Source organism: Symphodus melops (assembly GCF_947650265.1).
Source record: "Symphodus melops genome assembly, chromosome: 6".
In the NCBI taxonomy this organism is placed as follows: domain Eukaryota; kingdom Metazoa; phylum Chordata; class Actinopteri; order Labriformes; family Labridae; genus Symphodus; species Symphodus melops.
In genome coordinates, this window is record NC_136696.1 from 13,313,682 (window position 1) to 13,335,245 (window position 21,564).

Here is a 21,564-nt window from a genome sequence, read left to right on the forward strand (position 1 = left end):
AGGAGCGGGTGTCTGGAGGTTGGTCATCCTCTCCCACTGCCTTGCACCGTAGGTTACCATAGAGATTAGCCATTTGGAGGGAAAAACTAGCGACCACAAATGACTGGGGAGAACGAAGGACGTTTTGATTTAAGTGGGACATTATGTAGGCCTACCGCTACCAAATATGCACAGAGCATAAACACAAGAAACATTAGTCTTACCAGCAATTTAATCATCAGAGAAAAGAGGGAAGTGAAGAAGAAAAATGTCCATATAAGGGGACAGATGAAAAGACCCAGCCAAAATATCCTAGCTTCTGCCTCGGTACCAATGTTATTTGCATGAGTGTTCTGCTCACACACAAAAATGCCCTATAGTTCAATACCAAAATGTCAATGTCTTTCCATTAAATTCCACCAGCGCAGCCCTAAGCTACCAGCAGTCTGCCAGTCACATTCTGAAACACAAACATTAAGTAACCCCAACACATACATTTAAACATGCACCAAACTTAAGTGCATAACAGGGAAAGGAAGGTCAGAGGAGTTGAGCATTAAGGAGAATAGTTACTGACCTCTTTGACTTCTCACCTTGACAGACCAGAAGTCAAAAGAGAGCAGATGGATGATCAGGACGAAACATGAAGCAAAGTTCTCACTGATCAAAACACAGAACAAGTAGGTGACTGTAGTCACCCTGAAAAACAGGTGGAAAAGGGAGGCAAGAGGATATCTGGAATAACATACACGCAGAGAAAATAAGCACATTGAGTAGCCTATGACTGTACACTTAGTTTGCATATCCAACTTAAGATTTTAGAACATAAAACACCTTTTTATAATTCAAACATGTAAATCTCCTATCTGGGTGATATATTCGTGTCAATTTGATATCAATTAAACCAAAAACCTCTGAAATACAAGTGAGGTTGCATGATCAAAAAATCCCCTGCAGGGTACCTCATGACAGAGCCCGCGTGCGCCCTCTCCTGCTCATCAGGAGTCAAGTGAAGATCAACATCCTTGGTATCTTCTGCCATCTTCTGACATGATGCAACGGAAAAATCAGCATCTGTCATCCCACTACAAATGAAACACAGGCTAAAGGCATAAATTCAGACAGATTTAATACGGGACATTTAAAAAAAAAAAAAAGGGTATACGCCTGCATAGATGTTTAAAACAAAGCCAATAGCTTGCCATTTGGTGTTAGCAGAGCGTATAACAAGCGCTTGAAGAAAGTGTTGCAATGAAATAAGACCCACGCTGCTTCCTCATTGACTTCCTTCAAATCAGCAGAGAATATAGAAAGCTTGGCTTAAAATTATTTCAAGGAAGGCCCAGCCAACAGGACATTTACGTGTTATGTCTTTATCATTAAAACACCTAATTATTGAATCTTATAAGGATCGGAGTAGAACAGTGCCACTTGGAATTCTCCTAAGCAAAGAAATATTTGCAAAAAAGCGACCGCGGCAGGACTCGAACCTGCAATCTTCTGATCCGAAGTCAGACGCCTTATCCATTAGGCCACGCGGCCGATACATACTGTCAAGGGAAGACATATAATATTAAATATTAAAGGCCATTTATGTGTCGCAACTGTAGGCCAGAGGTTGCGTATATTGCACTTCAATGTAATTCACAGGCTGCGGGTTTCCCCTTTCGTCTTTATCTACTTTGTGAATTAACTATTAAAAAAAGAATAAAAACACATGCAGTCCTCCATACCGCTTGGGGTCGCTCACACTTTCTTTTTTTCAGTGTTATAACCCCGTGGGCAGCTGAAAGCATCATGCTAAGGTAGTCCATTCATGCTTCGAACAATATGTTTAAACATCATACGACAGATCGTTTAATATGTTTTTGTTTTGATTGAAGCGACAATGTGGCTAATAAACATATTAAGTATGTGACTGTAACTTTAATATTATGTTTAGTTGATCAAACATTAGTAACAGTTCCCTCAAAGAAAGAACATGGAGAACGTGGAAATGTAAACACAAGTTAGTTGAGCCTATTTAAACAAGGCAACTGTGTAACTTACTTAGATGCATCGTGCTACAGTTGATTAAATAGTAATGGTCTGTTCGACAGCTGTGTTCAGGTACGGTCTTGACAGTGACAAGTACCTGGGTACAGTCATTGAACCATGACATGACCAGACCAGACCAGACCATAACTGCAGAATCTCTACTTGATAGCCAGACTGATGATTTATTCAAGGATAATGTATTAAGTTGATTCTAGTATTTGGTTTTATTTCATGGTATGGCTACCTTTTAGTGCACAACAAAATCGTTTGTCCAGTATTAGTTCAAATGATTGGCACTCAACAGCTTTCAAGGTCAGTCTTGGCCAGCTCTGATCATCCACTCTTGGAGGAATTAGTTCTTCTGCACAGGGCTAAGAGCAACATAATACAAATGTTCTTATGTCCCTAGCCTAGTGCAATTAATCTTGTTTAACCTTGACTGCACTTTGCAGCAGTTTTATTGCTCCTATTTCAGTGGATCTTTAACCAAACAGTTTAATGTTCTTATGTTGGTACTATTTGTCACATCAAATGAGATACAAAATGGGGTTTAGCTGTTTTGATCTTAATGTTGTATTTCGTCTTGCAGCACCAGTGTAAAGTCCACATGAGGGGATGCTGCATGTGTTGCGTTGTCCTTTGCAGAGGACTCTCATCTCTCAGAGATGGAAGTACCAACGCTCCCTCTACTCCACCAAACCTCATTCTTCTCAGGACGAGGACTCCACAGAGACGCGCCTCAACCGTTTAAACATTCAGATGCTGTCACGTAACCTCCATGAGCAGATCTTTCGTGGCCTAGAACCAGAGAACAGAGAGGAGGATGTAGAGCGCAGCATCAAGCACCTGCAGAAACATCAGCTGTGGGGGAAGGAGACTTCTTTGTTACCTGACGTGGAGCTTAAGCTTCCCAAAATGTATGGCAAAAACATTGATGAGCACTTTCGAATCTTGGCCGAGACACAGAGTCTTCCCTACCTCGAGGCTGCCACCAAGCTGCACCAGGCTGAGCTCCCACCAATGCCACAGGAATGGAGCTGGGAGGTTGGCTGGACTCGCTATGGGCCAAATGGGGAGAGTCAGAGGGTGGATTTTCCTGTGGAGTCAGCGCTGGTGTTTGATGTGGAGGTGTGCATGACTGAAGGAAGATGCCCAACGCTTGCTGTTGCTGTGTCTCCCACTAACTGGTAAGAAACAATTGATGTAGAGGGGAAAAAAAATCTAATGGAATTAGCATTTTCATACACACAAAAATTGAATGTGAATTATTAAATTACCACAGTTAATATTTCTCACTCCTGTAGGTACTCTTGGTGCAGTAAGCGTCTGATTGAAGAGCGCTACTCCTGGTCAAACCAGCTGACCCTAGCTGACCTTATACCCCTGGAGACGCCTTTAAACTCTGCCCGTCCGCCCGAGGGTCAATGGAAGGAGAGGCTCATAGTTGGCCATAATGTCAGCTTTGACCGTTCTTTCATCAAAGAGCAATACTTACTCAAAGTCAGTATTCATAGTCATTTTGTTTTGTCCTTGTTTCATTATTGGGGATTCAAATCCTGTTTTATCCGTTTTTCTTTTGGTTTTTTTTAACTTGTATGAATCCGTTTTGTTTTATTTATTGACCCTTGCTGTATGTATCAAGTTTGTGGACAAGGTAGCACATACTTGCGCATGTATGACATTAAAGTTTATGTTCACTTAAAATGATAGTTTTCTTTCAATAAGGGCTCTAAAGTTCGCTTCATGGACACCATGAGTCTTCACATGGCCATCTCCGGTCTGACTGGATTTCAGCGCACACTGTGGATGGCCAACAAACTGGGGAAAAGGAGCGGTCTTCAGGAGGTGAAGCAACACATCATGAAAGCTGGACAGAAAAGGGAAGGCCCAATGGTTCGTGTCTTTTATGACTATATCTTAGATACTATTTTTTTCTTATTTAACCAGGTTATTAACCAATTGAGATCAAAATCTTTTTCACAAGGGTGACTTTCAACAAAACTCATTTTGCCATAATGTTGTTGTGTACAGATAGGCTCCTGGGACTGGGTGAATATTAGTAGTATCAATAACTTGGCTGATGTCCATGCACTATATGTGGGAGGACCGCCGCTGCAGAAAGAGGCCAGAGAGACCTTTGTGAAGGGAAGCATGATGGATGTCAGGAACAACTTTCAGGTTGGAGGTTTATGACAAATCCTGTTTTAAATTTAGTGTAACCATCCTAAAAATGTGTTCTTTAAAAGACTGCATCATCATGAAGTGACTGATCACCATGCCTCTGCTGACCTCTACAGGAGTTGATGCAGTACTGCGCCCTGGATGTTGAAGCCACACATCAAGTCTTTACAGAACAACTACCAATCTTCCTGGAGAGGTCAGAAAACCCCCAAACCACAGACATTTTCCATCAGCTAATAGTAACAATTGACCAGACAAAAATAAAACTTTCTTCAGAATTTGAGTATTTAAACTATCTCTTTCATCTTTTGTAAGGTGCCCTCATCCTGTGACGTTTGCAGGAATGCTGGAGATGGGGGTGAGTTACCTCCCAGTCAATCAAAACTGGGGGCGTTACCTGGAAGATTCGGAGGACACTTATGAAGAGCTCCAGAGAGAGATGAAGAAGTCTCTGATGGCTTTAGCAGATGATGCTTGCCAATTGTTGCAGGATGAAAGGTGAGAAGAGCACATATTCATAACTGTATGTTTCTATCTGTAGCACAGCTACAGCTTCATATTTTTCTTTCAATTTTAGGTATAAAGAAGACCCCTGGCTTTGGGATCTTGAGTGGGATGTTCAGGAGTTTAAGCAGAAGAAAACAGTTGTGAGCAAGAAGAAAAAAGCGGCTGAAACAAGAACTGTTACTCCTCTTCCAGACTGGGAAGAAGGTATGAGAGAACAGGACCACAGCTCAGCTTGGTTTTAAAAGCATCTTTCATACAAACATGTTGCCCAAAGTGGTTCGAAGATGCTGAGACAGAACAGGCAGAAGTAGAAACAAACATTTACAACCATAGATACCAAGGTTTTAAGGAAACAAACAGAACAAAAATATTCGTCAAAAACATGTAAAATTAAAATGAGACAAGATAAACTCTATAAATAAAAGAGTTCTAATAACAGACTCAGTGTTAATTTAAAATCTGTTAATTTGTGATCATTTTGATACTAGACCCAGGTCCTCCCTCTGAAGAGGAGATTGCAGGCCCGTGTCCGAGCAGGCTGGCGGTGGAGAATCTGAAGGAAACTGTGAATCGACTTCCCAAGAGACGGCAACATCTACCTGGACACCCGGGGTAAGATCAATCTTTATTATTTATTATCTGTCATATCTTTACCTCTGTTTGCAGAGTACATCAAAGCGTCCCCTGTCCTCTCTGTGACCCTCAGGTGGTACCGTAAGCTGTGTGAGAAGATGTCTGAAGACGACAGCTGGTCGCCTGGAGCCAACCTCATCAGCCTACAGATGAGACTGACACCTAAGCTCATGGGTTTGACATGGGATGGTTTCCCGCTGCATTACACAGTGAAACACGGTTGGGGCTACCTGGTACCTGGGCGCAGAGATAACCTAGAATCTGAGGACGAAAACACAGGGCCTGTGTGCCCGCACAGGTATTGTATTCACCAAGCTTACAACAGTAAGACATGAACTTGTAAAGAAATTAGTGTTTGATTTTGTAGAGGTCATGTTGTATGTTTTTTTTGTTTTTTTTAACAAGGTGAGTAACCCATCGAGATTAAGTTTTCTTTCACACGGGTGACCTGGCCAAGAGGACAGGAGCACACGTCATAGTAAACAATACATGATGAAAAAGTTCACGAACAATACGTAAACAGATTAAGTGCAGATTCGTGATTAAAGATTCCAATTAAAAAAACCAAGGCACTGTCCAGTGGTCTCAGGTTTTTTTCTGTGTCTTTTAAGATCGAGCCAAAGGCTTCGAGTGAAATGAGATTTTCTGGTGTCAAGCCATTTTGTTCCCTGTAGAGGAGTTAGCGAAGCTAAACAGACCTTCCCCAGGCTCAGATGAGGAACAGACATGTTAATCCATCTTTGTTGTGTCCCACAGAGCTATTGAGAGTGTTTACAAAGAATACTGTGAGCAAAACAGCAAAAGGCAGCCTGAATATCTGGACTGCGACCCTTCAGATGACCTCATGTTTACTGACAGTACTGTGTGGGCAAAGGTGTGTTCACTCGTATTATGATTTACTTCATTGAACTTTCGTGGTGAAGATTGGTCACATATTTTAATTGTTAATTCATAAATAAAGAATAAAAAAACTAAACTAATCTAAATCCTCTGAAAGGAACATTGTGTCTTGACTGAGATGTGTTTTCTCACCTCATCTTAAGGTGGAGGAGTTAGGATCCCTGGAAAGTCTGACAGAGGAACATGCAGTCAAGATGATGAAAAGTGGAGGAAAGAAGAAAATAGTGAGTGGATGAAATGCTTGTGCTCATTCAGACACACTTTATTATAAACATTTGTTACACTACAGGTTCTTTAATGATGTTTTAAAATACTTTTCTCATATGGATTGGCAGTATCTGAATTAAACGATGCAATGTTTTTAATTTTTATGGGCAAAATAAACACTAGACTGTTAATTTATGTAATATAAATTGTATTTACAGAAACCCAACGAAGTCTGTCTTTGTAGTCCAACAGCAGTGTTGTGATTTTTATTTTGGGTTTTTCTTACATTGTCTGTAAAGTTCACATCAGTAACTGCCATGGGCTGTCTGAAATAATTCACTCCGTATCACACATTAGCCCAAAGATCCACATCACGACCAAGAGAGAGATCAATGCCATTATCACCATGGAAACGGCCCCTACAACGATGTAGATATCCCTGGATGCTGGTTCTTCAAATTGCCTCATAAGGTGAAGTTTTACTGTTTCCTCAGGGCCTCTTCGGTATGAGGCACAAGCTGATTGTTCCAACCATTACTGGCCATCAGGGTATCACTGAAAATGTGTATTTCAGGATGGAAATCACAACAATGTGGGCAGCCCTTTTTCAAAAGACTTCCTGTCCAAGATGGAGGACGGGACTCTCAGGGCAGGACGGGGTGGAACCAACGCGACACAAGCTCTGGAGATAAACAAAATGATCTCTTTTTGGAGGAACGCCCATAAACGTATAAGGTACTCCTCATTCATCTTATTGGGTGATTAAATTCACTCGCCCTGCCATCAAATCAGCTGAAACTGTTGAACTCTTACAAAAGATACTTTATAAGTTGCTATTATTGGTTCTGTGTGCTACTTCTGTATTTATCGGATCACATTTGGAGTACATCTCCCCATGTTTGTTATTTGGGGTTGGATTTAATGTTTACCACCATTCTTATTTTAATTTTAAGATTTTGTCATTATGTTTTTTTTCATGTATTAACACTTGGAGGTAGTAAACTGATTTTTTAATAACGTTTTTTTTAAAGTTATTATTATGAAGAATGTGAACACGTTTTCCGTCCCTCCTCAGCTCTCAGATGACACTGTGGCTACGAAAGGGAGAGCTTCCTCGTACTGTCAGCAGGTTTGTCCGTAGTATCATTATGATCCCTGTATTTCTTGGCCTTGTAGTCATTGCTGTGTATAACAACGTCTCTGTCTCTCAAAGACACAAAGACTTTGATGAGGAGGGCCAGTATGGTGCCATATTACCTCAGGTCATCACTGCTGGGACGGTAACAAGAAGGGCAGTGGAGCCAACATGGCTGACCGCAAGTAATGCTCGGGTGAGAAAGAAGAACACGTCACATTCTCACGACTCAGCCACCTGTTTCAATCGATCAGCCAACGGAGGACATTTGTGTGCATCTTTCTTACATTTTACAGAAAGATCGGGTCGGCAGTGAGCTGAAAGCCATGGTGCAGGTGCCTCCTGGATATCACCTGGTGGGAGCCGATGTCGATTCTCAGGAACTGTGGATTGCTGCTGTGCTGGGAGAAGCTCACTTTGCTGGCATGCATGGTGAGATGTTTTCTTTTTCATAAACCTGGTCTGGACCTGTCTTAAAGCTTAAAGATCACTCAGTAAACTTTACTAAATTGCAATGACACACACTGCGGAGGAACAATTATCACACCCCTCTTCTGCTTACGAGTATTTTGTGGGATCTCTCCGGTGTAACATAGGCGGACACAAACAGCTGTTTTATACAACAAAGGACAAAGGAGTAAAACTAATCTCAACAAAAGTTGCCTCTTGAGTGACTTCATGAACAGAGAAGACACACGTAAGGGGAGAGGGAAACTCTCACTATGGTCAGTAAGAGAGTTGGTGTACTCGTGACAAACAGCATCTGTGTTCATTGTGGTGTGTCCGCTGGTTTCAGGCTGTACAGCGTTTGGCTGGATGACCCTTCAGGGGAAGAAGAATCAGGGCACTGACTTGCACAGCCGCACTGCTGACACTGTGGGCATCAGCCGAGAGCATGCAAAAGTGTTCAACTACGGACGCATTTATGGTGCAGGACAACCCTTCGCTGAGAGGCTACTTATGCAGTTTAACCACCGACTCAGTCAAGCAGAAGCTGCTAGCAAGGCCAGGCAGATGTACGTTTTAACAAAGGGAATTCGCAGGTAACAACTTGAATATATATATTTAAGTTTTTGTGTGCAAAGGTGTTTCAGATGGACTGTTTTGCTTTATTTTTGATTTCATATATTTTGTCAGATACCATCTCTCAGAGGAGGGGGAGTGGCTGGTTCATGAGCTGGGTATAGACGTGGAGAGGGAGGAAAATGGCAGTGTCACGCTGGAAGAGTTGCGGAGGATCACTAGATTGGCCTCACAGAGGTGAGAGAGAGAAAAACATCAGTCACATTATTATACACAGATCTGAAGTATTTACCCACATTCAATGAGTTCCTTAATTTCTCTTATCCTCCAGCTCTCGGCGTAAGAGGTGGGAGATGGTTAGCAAACGTCTGTGGGGAGGAGGAACGGAGTCGGACATGTTCAATAAACTGGAGAGCATTGCACATTCAGCCCAGCCAGCCACTCCTGTTCTAGGCTGCAGAATTAGCAGAGCGCTGGAGCCCAAAGTAGTAAAGGATGAGGTGAGGCCGTGATGATCAGCAGGACAGACAAACTCTTAATCTAAATCTTTTTTTTTTTTTTTTAAAGTTTGTCAATCATAGAGCCCAGGGTTGATCAGGTACATTATGGTTTGTAAAACTTCCTCTTTTGTCTTGTAAGACGATGCCATTTTTCTTTTGTCAGTTTATTACTAGCAGAGTGAACTGGGTGGTCCAGAGCTCTGCGGTGGATTACTTACACCTGATGCTGGTGGCCATGAAGTGGCTCATTGAAGAGTATGACATCGACGGCCGCTTCTGCATCAGCATACATGACGAGGTGCGGTATCTTGTCTGCAGCGAGGACCGTTACCGAGCTGCGCTAGCACTTCAGATCACCAACCTGCTCACAAGGTCGGCTCACGGTTTATTCTTTTATGTGAAAATATCCCCCCGAAACAACTGACAGCTCTCTGATTGACTGCTTCTGTTTTCCATAGGAGTATATTCGCTCATGCGTTAGGCATGCACGACCTCCCTCAGTCGGTAGCTTTCTTCAGTTCTGTTGATATCGACCAGTGCCTGAGGAAGGAGGTGAACATGGACTGCGTGACCCCTTCCAACCCCACAGGTCTTGAACGAAGATACGGAATATCACCAGGTGAGTCTGCACACCTGTATCAGTGTATCCTTTTTCTGTAGTACGAGATGTTAAATACACTGATACACATGAAATGCACATTTATTATTATTCCTTATTAGAAAGGAGTAAGAAGGAGAATTCATTCTGTCTCAGTTTATATCCTTACTGGAAAGGTTGAGTTCCATGTAAGACACAATACAAGTTTATACAAGTTTGAATAAACAGAACAAGAACAAAAATATGGGAGATCATTGTGTGTACTTGAAACATAGAGCCACATCTTCCCATATAGTTGTGGGAAGGACAATAAGGGCTATCTTCTGTTCTTCTGTACTTAGCAACAACCACAATATCTTTAAAACAAGAACTGTGGCCATCAAATGAAAGTCAAACTGGCCTTATATGGAGGATATAAACTACACTCAAAAAGAACCATTAGAACTGAGATTAAACTTGTTATGAACAGCATCTCGTGTACAAATGACTTATTTATTTTACTACTAAAGGACACAAACACTTTGTTAATATTATACACAAACTTTCCACAGGTGAGGCCTTGGACATTTACCAAGCCATCAACATCACGAAAGGCTCTCTGAACAAAAGGAGATAGAACTTTGTGGGCGGAGCTTCTTGTAACAGAACAGTTCAGCAGTGACTTTAATTCAAGGTCAGCAAGGTCCATGTGCAATCGACTCTCCTGAGGAGGGAAGAAGGGCGTCACTGTTTTCTCTTCTTCTGTTTGGGTTCCTGTGTCTCCTCTGCTTCCTGTGACTCTGCGGGCTGAGGGCAAAGAAGACGACATCGACAGAGCTCTCAGTCAGAAGCTACTGAGTTAGAGTGTTCAAAAGAAGTGTTCACGAGTGAAAGAGACTATGAACCCACACTATAATTTACCTCATCACTGTCGTGCTGCTCCTGCAGGGCTGCCTCCAGAGTAGCAGCGACGATGCGGAAATCTCTTGAGGTGCTCAGCTTCATGTACTGCATCAGATTCACCTACAACAAAAGTAAATACACACGTTGTTCAAAAAGTTCCTTCATGTTTTCCAAGAATCCCATTTTGTAAACTGCTTCAATGTAAGATGTATATAAATACCTTTGATTTCTTTGAGAGGGTAATGAGGAATTTCTCATACTGCTCAATGCTGAAGATCACGTTAGGGATGGCTTTTGTCTCTCGTAGGAGTTTCGCCTAACAAGAGACAAAGCTGGATTAACAACTTCTGAAGGGTTTTATTTAAACTGGTTTGTTTTAGCCAAACAAATGTTTAAATGATGTGTAAACATATTTAATGATAAAGAACTTACATATATATTTAGCTATAAACCATCTCTTACACCATTTCAATAACATAAGTATATATCCGTACCGATGCAGCAGTGTTCACTTCATTCCTTTTCTTTTTCTTCTTGTCATCCGCTCCTCCACCACTGAGTTCACCACTCTGACAGACAAAAAAAAACACAAGTTCTCAGATAGAGCATGAAAAACTTCAAGAGGATAATCACATGTTAAAACGAGACTGAGCTGTACCTGTGCGTATGTGATGAAAGTGTAGCACTGTGGTGTCAGGTGGGAGCCGGACAGTTTGACCTGCACAGAAAGTTAGCCGTCAGTGCGACATAACATACTGCAGGATTTGAAAAAGAAAAAACCTGACATCACACCGGACTCACCAGCTTCTCAAAACGTGCTGGCAGTGCGCCGTGCTGACTGGCACATACCTGGATGTACTAAAAAGAAAAAGAGGAAGGAAATACATTTCACACAAGACTGGATTAAAAACTGAGAAAAGTAGTGAGACCACAGAAGGGACAAATGCCGCACGTATTTGACGAGTGTGGTGAGGATGGTGTAGGTGCGGCTCAGTTCTCGCAGCAGTGTAATAGTGCCGGTGCCAGGTAGCAGAGCCGTTTGCACCAGCTCGTTTAATGCAGTCAAAAGAGTCCCGAGCTGCAGGGTCACAGCTTTCTCTATTGGGTCCTGCTGGCCTGCTGTCTGAGTGGGCTCCCCTACAAACAGAATGTACAGAAACTTAAGTCCCTCCTCCTCTCTCTTAACTCTCATCCCCCGACAAATCTCGAGCGTGCTTCTCACCTGGGCCCATTTTTTCAGAGGATGCCTGGCTTTTCTTTCTGGCAATGAGCCAGTCCACTTCATCGAGCACTCGGCCAACCTGAGACAGGACCAGCAGCTGCAGCGGGAGATTGAAATAAATGCAAATGAGATCAAATACATTCAAATGTTTCCGTGTCAAGAGCAAATTCTAAGCCATAAAAATAATGAAATACTTACAGCTGCTGCGGTGGCAGTCTTCATGTTGATAATGGCAAAGTGGGATTGTTTTTCCACCTCCACATCCTGATCGTACAGAGGAAAAAGCAGAATACATTTTGTACGTTTAAACCTGGGGGAAAGTCATTGCAGCCGCATTTCTTTGATTGAATTCTCCCCTGGGATTAATAAAGTAGTTCTGATTTTTAACATAAAAACGTAGCACTTGTTGCAAGAAATGTTCCAACACTGTTCTTCAAAGTAGTCAAAGAGTCACTATCCATCCACTACCCAGCTTTAGTTAGAATGACATGGGGCAGTCTTTGAGAAAGGTGCAGACATGTGTATATCCAGTTTTAACACATTAAAAAGAGAGAGATGAAGGTTGCTTGTTCTCTCAATACGGTGTCTGTGCCGCATGTACCTGATCAATGTCTCCCAGTTGGCTGTGGATGTCCTGGCAGAGCTCCAGCAGCAGGCTGACGGGACTCTTGTAGAGAGTATGCAGACTGAAGAGAAGAGAGAGCAGGCCCTTTGTGAAAGCTGGATCCTCTGAAGGAGAGAAAATGATCAGAACACAACTTCTAACACATCAAGTAGACACAGAGAGTAAATACTGTCACTCACCAAAACTGGTCTCCTTGCAAACTTTAACAGTCCATGTGATCATCTGAACAAACTGTGAAGGAAGATCTATTAATTTATAAAAGTCCTACAGTTAGCCCCCTCCCTCCTCCAAAGTGCACTTGGGTATACACCTACCTGCGGGGAGGAAGGCTTTAGCTGGCGTGAAAGCACACTCAAGATGCTGACCAGCAATTGAGCCTCTTTGCTGTTAAACTCCTCCTCACTGCCACTTAACTGAGTGAACAGCGCCCTCTAGTGACAAACAAAAGGGAAGAACAGTGCTGGCGACATTTCTATCTTTAAAAAGTAGAAACACTAAGACGTTGTGTAAAGATTCACCTGAAACTGTCTGATGTAGAAGAAGTTCATCTCTGTATCACCGCCATCGTCTGGCTCCTCGTTGTCCTCCGAGACATCTGAAAGAGAAATCATTCCTATGATCCACTCAAGTGTGAAAGATAAATATCACCGCTTTCGACAGTTTTAAAAGTGCTCCCGTCTGACCCATGGTGGAGAGGAGCTGAGACATTCTGTCTGGATATCGCTGCTGGCAGGTCGTGAAGATCCTCAGCAAGCCTTCCAGACACATCAGAGACAGGCTGGAGCGCTTCTCCTTCTTCCCTGCATCCTCCACCACGCTGGGGATGTTGGTGTAACGCCACATCAGCACACTGGAACGAAAAATGACACAGTTGATGTTATAGACCACACAACATGCTAAAGATGATGGTGTTTTTGAGGCCCAGGGATTCAAACCTTGTCATGTCACAAAGGAACCTGAAAGTTCTGTCTGCGTTCTGTCCATCTGGGCCTTCTGCGTGTCCAGTTTCCTCCAGCTGCTGGATCTTCTGCACAGCCACACTGAGAGCATAACGCACAAACTCTGCACTCGAGCGAAGCACCAAAAGAGCCTCCTCTCTGCTCTGAGTGCTGTCTCTGAAGAAAAAAAAAGGGAATTGCAACGTTTTTGTTCTGTAGTTTGTTTGTTTTTACGACTTGCTTTTTGAGGTCAGCTCCTTTTTTAATGGAGTTTGTCATTCTGCTGGGCTGCATATTTTTGCAAACACTATGCTCAAACCAGACTTTAAATGAGTGCATGGAGCAGGGAACACATGAACAAGTTATTTTAAGTTAAAGGTCTAACATGATTTTTATTGATTAAATATTGTATTTTCACTCAGAATGACTCACTTACTCTTTCAACAAGCCATGTTCACATAGCCAGCTGAAGCTTTTACCTGAAGAGGACGGTGAGAAGAGTTGATATGAAGCCCAAAGAGAGTAAGCTGCGGGGCGTCTTTTGCGTGGGACCACGACCCTTTCCGGATTTCTCCTTCAGGATCTCAGAAAGCTTGTGGTAGCGGTTAAACAACTCCAAGAGCTCCTCAAAGCGGCTTTTACTACAACACAGAGTTCTTATTTAACACATCGCCAACATTTATGCTGGGCAGCATCCTTCCTGTCCACATTCAAACAAAGAGGCTGTTACCTGTAGTTTGCTTTTGTAAAGCTGAACTCCATGAGGACCTCATACACTCCCATCACCAGCACAGCGTAGATGTTATTCTTCACCCCGACGCTGGATCCCAGAGAGAACTCAGCTGACTTGTCCTGGTAAACACAAAGACAGAATATACAATAAAACATACAGCTTAAACTTGAAGTATTTGGTTTTTATTTAAGTCAGGGGATTCACACAAATGGACACACACACACACAACTGATAAGGGTGTGTTTATTGTCTGCAAAAACACAACATCTTGCTGCTTATGCCTAGTTAAAAGTCACTTCCACAAAAAAATGTACCGTATAAGACCAATAAAAGGCTTCTCCTGCTTTTAAACAGGAGGTAAAGATTTCAAGTCATTCAGTGTAGTTGTGTGTCTGTCATTTTTACAGTGTGTACTTCTGTCTACAATACCAGTTCAAAGTCCTCCAGTTCACTCTTGGTCATGCGTCGTGTCATGCTCTCCAAGATCTTCTGCAGTTCGGACTGGTAACCCTCCTCCTCCTCCTCCTCCTCGAGCTCATCATTGCTGTCGTCAGCATTGCAGCGGGCTGATCGGCGCATGTTCTGCAGCCACAACAGGCAGTGCACAGTACAACTCACAAGATGGGCCTGAAAGGGGAAGAAAAAAAATATCCAAGGCTGAAATTGACAATGAAGAAAAAAACACACAGTGGTAAAATCTGACTCAGCAGATAAAGAGTACCAGAGGCTCCTGCAGGTAGACCTGGTCTCCGAGAGCCGTGATGCACGGCTCCAGTTTGACCGGGGGGAGAAGGTCCTGTTCAGGCTCGTAGTATCGCCTCAGCTAGAGTTAAATAATGACACAGCCATCTGATAAGATAACATAAAAAACAGGCAGTTTTTTGCATAATACAGCATGCGCTTGATGACAGGCACACCTGTGAGAAGAGGGTCTGCATGATGGAGCTTGCAAGTTGAGAGTTGCGGCGAAGAACATCATAGAAACCCTGAAAGAGAAAAGTTGCACTTCAAACAATACAAATGTTTAGAAGCTCCATTTAAAGTGTCTGTAGTCGAAGATTTCTATCCAAAGAAGATACTAACTTAGGAGTAAATGTGTTTTCTCTTTATGAACTGAAAAGAAGCATGTTGCTCAAATAAAACTTTTAGTTTAGCGACATACTGCTTTTAAAAAATGAACTAACAGACAGGCAGAGAAAAAAAACCCTCGAACCTCATAGAGCATGAGGCGCACGTCAGCCTGCTGGCTGAGGCAGCGACGCAGGCTGCTGAGAATTTCCAGACAGAACGCTTCATTGGCAGCAGAGTTGTAACGGGAATGAACATCCACTTGGGTCTGTTTAAAGAGATGGATATTGTGTTTAAAATTGCAGATACGTGCACAGTTCTTCTTCCAGAAGCATCTGTGCTCAGACCACAAAGAGTATATGTGGGACCATACCTGGCTGGAGGAGACTGCCTGGCTACACTGGCTGGAGGCCAGACTGCCCAGCACTTTGAAGTTCTTCAACAGCAACAAGAAGCCGGTCACTGCAGACTTCCTGCCATCCAGTTGGCTATTGGAGAGGCAAGAGGAGAACAATGTGTGATATTGATTGAAGATAAACTGCCTCTCCTTGTAATTACTGTTAAGCCATGAAATGCTTTGACAGGTTCGTAATCCATTAACTCCTCTTACAAAAAAGTATTAATTAATTTAAAAAAAAGGAAAAAAAAGTGAATGCTTCCCTGTAAACGACCTAGCCTCTCAGATCCCTGACAAACATATTCCCTTCAAGATATCCAGAAGCAGTTTTAAATATTTAGGAGTGAACATATGTAGAAAAACTATCAGACCTCTACATAAAAAAAAACTTTCCCCCCTTGGTCAGCTCAGGAAGGATTTGGGAAGGTGGAACAGCTTACAGTTATCACTTGCATGAAGGGTTAACTGTGTAAAAATTAATGTTCTCCCACGTTTTTTTATATCTCTTTCAATGTCTCCCAGTCTTTTTACCCAAATCCTTTTTTTTGCAAAATAGATAAAATAATTACCTCCTTTCTATGGAATGGAAAGACCCCCAGGATTAGAAGAGAGTTCTTACAAAGGCAGAGATCTGCAGGGGGATTGGCACTTCCGAATCTAAGACACTATTACTGGGCAACTAATATTCACAAAATGTCCCTTTGGGATGACATTAAGCTGGTTTGAACTCGAAGCCTAATCCTGCCTCTCTAGCTCACTCTTGGCTATGCTCTCATCCAAACTTCCCACATGTTCATCTCAATTCACGTGCAATTCAATCATCACCTCCACCCTAAGAATCTGGACTCAATTTAGATTGGCCTTTGGGCTCCAGGGTCTATCTAATCATACCCCGATCCATAATAATCATCTTTTCCTCCCTCCCAGTACTGATAAGGCTTTTTCTTTGTGGCAGAGGTCAGGTCTTGTCAGGCTAAAGGACCTTTACTCAGATAATGTCTTTTGCAGCTTTAGTGACCTGTGTGATAAATATAACTTACCATACTCCCACCTATTTCGATACTTCCAAGTCCGTAACTTTGTCAAGGCAAACAACGCCTCCTTTCCTAATATTCCTCCTATTTCTACATTCGATACCATTTTGGACATACCCACGAATCAGAAAGACTTCATCTCAACAATCTATAATTTAATATCACAACTCAGAGTTTCTTCCCTAAACAATATTTAAAAAGTTTGGGAGGAGGAACTTGGTACAGTTATTGTACACGATGTTTGGCACAAGGCTTTGTCCCGAGTGAATGACAGCACATCTTGCTCCAGACTTAATCTGATACAACTCAAGGTTGTCCGTCGTTCCTAATTTACATACCATAAACTCTTCAAAATGTATGAGAATATAGCAGACACTTGCAACAGATGTCACATGTCCCCAGCAAACATGACGCACATGTTTTGGTCATTGCCCCTGCTTGTATGAATACTTGACAAACATTCTCAATCACCTCGCCACGGCTTTAGACAAATCTCTGACACCAGGCCGAGAAATAGTTATCTTTGGAGTAGTACCAGCTCACCAAATAACCAGCAGGAAAATAACGGATTGTATTTCTTTTGCATCTCTATTAGCTCGAAGAAGAATCACACTGGCTAAAGGACCTCATGATGTTTTTAAACCTGGAGAAATGTAAGTACAATTCGAGGGGTTGACCTGAACATTTTTTGTCTGGGGCCCTGTGATCAACTACATAACCAAATTAAAGACACGACAGGGCAACTGAGGCCCCCACTAGTTTCTATACAAAACTGTTCGAGTGCTCTGTAAGGAGGAAGGGAGGGACACTTACTATTGTAATATCGCTTTTGTTGTTGAGTTCTTGTACGCGCCCTTTTCTTTTTTTTTCTCTTTTCTTTTTGTGCAGTATGGTTATATTATTGTATTGTGTGTGTGTGTGTGTGGAGGGGGGTTTATGTGAGTCGTCATCAAGAAAAAAAAAAAAGGTTTCCCGAATGATCATTGTATGTCATGAAACCTATTTGAGTTAATAAAGAGATATAACAAAAAAAATAAATAAAAACAATTTAAAAAATAAAAAGAGCAAAGCAGTACTCACCTGGAAAACATGGCCTTACGGAGAACTAGAATCAAAGCATCTTTCAAAGACATACTGACCTTGAGCAGGGGCTGGAAGTTAAACGGAAAATAACTAAATAACCAACAAAACAAACAGGTAGCTTGTATGTACACTGTATGTGTGTGTTTTTAGGTACCTGAACGGCTTTCAGCAGACCCTGAACAGTGGCCAGTGGCAGGAATGACAGGTTGTCAAATGTCTCCGTCACCTTTGAGGATGACTCCAGGAGGATCATGGGAGCAGAGATGACAATGTCAGAGAAAAGGTCTGGTGGAACAGACAGGATAGAAAAACAAAAGTGAGAATGTAGGTTCTAACTAGTCTAATATGTTACTGCAGTAAGTCTCTGAGGTCGTATTACCTAAGTAATGACTGACAGGTGAGGCTGTCTTTGAGACCAATCGATTCAAGACTTGCTCTAGGATCTCTCCTCTGATAGGCTCGTGCACCTGTTACAGGAGAAACACATACACGCCAGTGAGAAGAACACATGATGTAAACATGTAGTCAATGCCATTTTCATTTTTGTGATACTTCAATAAAATAAACATCAAATGTTACCTTAAAACCATGCAGGAGCACCTGTCCCCCCAGCTTACAGGCTAGCTGAGTCGGGGTCCGGGCTATGGAAACAGATGCTTCTGTGGTCTTTCCAAAAGGACCAGGTTTGGGTCCAAAGTTATCCATAAGGAAGAATCCCAACTGCACCAGCCCCTGGGTCACATGATCCCAACCAAACACACTGCACAGGTGGAAGAGGAGGAGTCACAGGGAGAAAATAAATTACGAATGTACTGTCCTTGAGATTTGTGAGAAGACTGAGTAGTGTATCCTCATGTTTTACTTCCAATAGAAAGATTATTGGTTTCCAACATGGGCATATTTTGATCAACTTTTTCTTTTTCTCAGGTTGTGCATGTCAATTTAGAGTTACATGTTTTAATTACAATCTAAGACTAAAAAAGTATCAGAACACTCACACTATATATATAGTGTGGGCCACCACATATAAGCTGTATTATAGTTCTTGAAATGAAGGTTGAAATGTGTCTCACCTGTTGCTGACTGTGTCAAGTATCATCTGAGCCACGCTGCAGTGTCCAGGCAGGAGGTCCTGCAGGAACTTTGATCCCTGCTGTAGCTGCTCATCTTTGAAGCTCTTGATGATTGCCCCCTTCAAAAGGTCAAACACCTACCCGAACCAGGGAAGGGGGGAAGAATGAAGCATAAAGAAACTACATTTAGGTCTATTTTTAATAAAAGAAGCCTCGGGGAAAAGTCGACTCACCTGCTCTTCATAACGCTGGATACGTGCAACCGATAGCAGCAGGGCAACGCGGAAAGGGCACAAGTCCCCGTAAGATGTCTGTGGAAATGCAATTAGAAGAGAAATAAGATTTATCGTTCAGCCTAAATCCTATTAAAATAACTTCACTAAAAAAAAAAGATGAGTGCTGCATAACCTTAATGCTTTTGAGGAATTCTCTCCCGAGGTCATGGTCGAGTCGTACAGCAAACACAATGTGAAGAATAGCAGTACCCTCCACATGCCTTAACTGGTCCTGTGGGATGGACTGAACCTCTAGATCCAGACTCCTTAGTGTGAACGCAGAGAAAGATTAAGTGAAGAAGTTGGCATTTTAAAATGTAGATTGAATACAGTGTGTTGTATGAGCCACTCACTCTCCATGTTTCTGCTCTTCTTCCTGGTGAATGTCTTGTTCCTTAAAATATCCAATGATTCCTTCCAGGATCGGTTTCTTACAACCCTATCAGGCGTGCAAGTGAGGCACAGGGATGAAGATACAAAAGACGAGAGGAATGTTGCTGCAATTAAAGGCATTGATTCTCACACACAAATTTACCTTTGCAGATAAAAGTAGCAGCTGATAGACCAGTGGAGGGATCTCCTGTAGATCTAGTTTGGTGAACATCCTCAGAACTTTCTCCACCACAAACTGCAGCTCCTCAGATGACAAAGGCACATCTCTACAATAAGGTAGACAAAAAAACAAAACAAAAAAAACCAAGGCTGACTCAAGTTGAATGCCCGGAGAGGAAGCACAGGGAGAAAATATTACTAGTTTGCATTGTGATTCCATCTGTAAAGAAATACGAAAAAAAAAAAAAAGACAAACTACTGCGAAGTGAAAATTTGAGATTAGTCTTTGGAGAACGGATCAGTCTCTAAGACTGTGATGGAAGGTCTTACCTGAACATGGTCGTTAGGTGAATAACACAATGTGGGTCCCATCTGTATAAACAATCAACAGGAATATATGAAAATCAACATTGTGACTGATCTGTTTCCCATAATTTCAACTTAAATAGTGTATTACAGTCAGGAGAGAAGTTATGCTGTCATCATGATCAATGCTCATTTAAAACACTGGAAACCCGTCCTTAAAAACTCAGGAAATAGCAAATGTATGTTGAGTTTTATATCTGATAAGTCCTGACCTGCTTGAGCAAAGACTGTTGATCAGCTGTTTCTTGTATTCCTCACCATTGAGTTCACCTAAAGTTTAAATAAAACGACAAGCAAACACCAAGAGATAAAGATTCATTTTAAATCACAAAACTACACAAAGACAATAAAACATAAAACAATAAAGTAACTGAGGCCTGGAGTGTGCACTTACCTTTGCCATAAGACAAGGCTTCACATGCTGACAGAGCAGTAAGGACAGTAGGAAAAAGCTCCAGAGACTTCCCGCTGCCCATTTTCCCCACTTTAATGGCTTCAACGAACAGAGATGCCAGTTGCGCAAGAGAGGATCCATTAAGTGTGTGAGTCTGTGCATAACATTTAAGAGACATGGTGGGAGTCAGACACATCAGTCAATACAGCTCACTTAGTGTGGTTTCTTTTAAAAAGATAGATGGAAAGCTTCATAGTGATGTTTTTTTTTTTTTTTTACCTCCAGCATCAGCAGTCCAATGATCTCAGCGGCCACCTCTGTCTGAAGATCTCCAGACTCACAGAGAGGGATGCAGTGTTGATAAACAAGAAGTCTCCGCTTCGACCCTTCAGATGAATTGGAGGGTGAGCCTACATTTCAGAGCACAACACTTTACTTTTACTGAACTGGGATACCATGTTTGACATTCAAAACTATGCAGCTAATTCACTTACCCTTAAAAATGCCTTTAATCATGGGACCGACCTTCTTACCCTTTAATGCACCATTAGTAATCACGGTAATCAGCTAGAAAAGGGGACAACAGAGGGGACAGATTGGATATTATTCTTTTAAAAGTTGAAGCTCGAAGATTTTAAAATGTTGAGGGTATGTAATGTTGATTGGATATTTTTTTTTACCTCGTCGTTTGAAAGGGAGGACAGGTATCTCTGAAGTTCACCTGTATTCTCGCCATCCGACAACGTTACTATTTTATCAATTTCAGCCTTCATAATCGACCTGCAAAGAGGACAGATAGATGTATAGGAATGGAGAGTGATGAATCGTGATAAAGCACAATAGACTTGCTGTTACCGATGATAAATGTTGAAGTTGATAAAGGACATGCATGAATTAAATATTTACCTCTGCGTGTCAACGGCTTGTGGTCAGTAAAAGTTGAAATGTGACTTTTAACTTATGTGTATTAAACGTGTACGGGAAAAGCTCAAGTTAATACTTCGGCTTCTATTGGTAACGCTTTCAAAACACGTCATGCAATTCCCGCCAGCGGTTACTTCCTGTTTTGCTTCTTGGTTGCCACCATAGACTGTAAAAATAAGGTTGCCACAGGTACAGTGCACTAATAATCACATTGACACAACGTTTAACAGTAAATTGTAAAATGTATATATGACAAAAGAAATTCGGCTGCCGCACATAATTTACAAATAATAATAAA

The 21,564-nt window shown here is 41.9% G+C and overlaps 2 protein-coding genes across 5 annotated transcripts; one reads left to right on the forward strand and one right to left on the reverse strand.

Annotated features, from left to right (window-relative positions):
- The first annotated feature begins 1,589 nt into the window (after positions 1–1,589).
- polg (polymerase (DNA directed), gamma) lies at positions 1,590–10,388 on the forward strand. Of its 4 annotated transcripts, none has more exons than XM_079346884.1 (23): positions 1,590–1,784; positions 2,606–3,203; positions 3,321–3,516; positions 3,742–3,909; positions 4,048–4,194; positions 4,314–4,393; positions 4,513–4,695; positions 4,775–4,908; positions 5,193–5,316; positions 5,411–5,635; positions 6,094–6,211; positions 6,381–6,461; positions 6,802–6,915; positions 7,019–7,179; positions 7,520–7,573; positions 7,658–7,775; positions 7,876–8,011; positions 8,376–8,622; positions 8,717–8,839; positions 8,934–9,102; positions 9,266–9,474; positions 9,561–9,721; positions 10,252–10,388. In XM_079346884.1, the coding sequence occupies exons 2-23, from the start codon at positions 2,632–2,634 to the stop codon at positions 10,314–10,316; spliced, it is 3,585 nt and encodes a 1,194-aa protein (XP_079203010.1). In that variant the 5' UTR covers positions 1,590–1,784; positions 2,606–2,631; the 3' UTR covers positions 10,317–10,388. The 4 variants fall into 4 exon arrangements, with proteins under 4 accessions (XP_079203010.1, XP_079203012.1, XP_079203013.1 ...); XM_079346886.1 differs by lacking the exon at positions 1,590–1,784 and adding an exon at positions 1,804–1,889; XM_079346887.1 differs by lacking the exon at positions 1,590–1,784 and adding an exon at positions 2,043–2,088.
- On the reverse strand, positions 10,179–21,384 carry fanci (FA complementation group I). The gene is made up of 38 exons (XM_079346883.1): positions 21,249–21,384; positions 21,023–21,122; positions 20,837–20,909; positions 20,622–20,752; positions 20,343–20,496; positions 20,161–20,218; positions 19,913–19,954; positions 19,566–19,689; positions 19,384–19,469; positions 19,164–19,296; positions 18,989–19,066; positions 18,756–18,892; positions 18,262–18,442; positions 18,062–18,149; positions 17,837–17,967; positions 17,680–17,750; positions 15,542–15,656; positions 15,314–15,436; positions 15,018–15,086; positions 14,822–14,923; positions 14,530–14,727; positions 14,098–14,219; positions 13,847–14,008; positions 13,365–13,544; positions 13,113–13,279; positions 12,948–13,024; positions 12,744–12,860; positions 12,609–12,660; positions 12,406–12,533; positions 12,003–12,068; positions 11,805–11,901; positions 11,535–11,719; positions 11,384–11,440; positions 11,241–11,300; positions 11,077–11,151; positions 10,803–10,898; positions 10,601–10,702; positions 10,179–10,486 (listed from the first exon to the last, which is right to left on the reverse strand). The coding sequence occupies exons 2-38, from the start codon at positions 21,113–21,115 to the stop codon at positions 10,424–10,426; spliced, it is 3,993 nt and encodes a 1,330-aa protein (XP_079203009.1). The 5' UTR covers positions 21,116–21,122; positions 21,249–21,384; the 3' UTR covers positions 10,179–10,423.
- Positions 21,385–21,564: the final 180 nt, after the last annotated feature.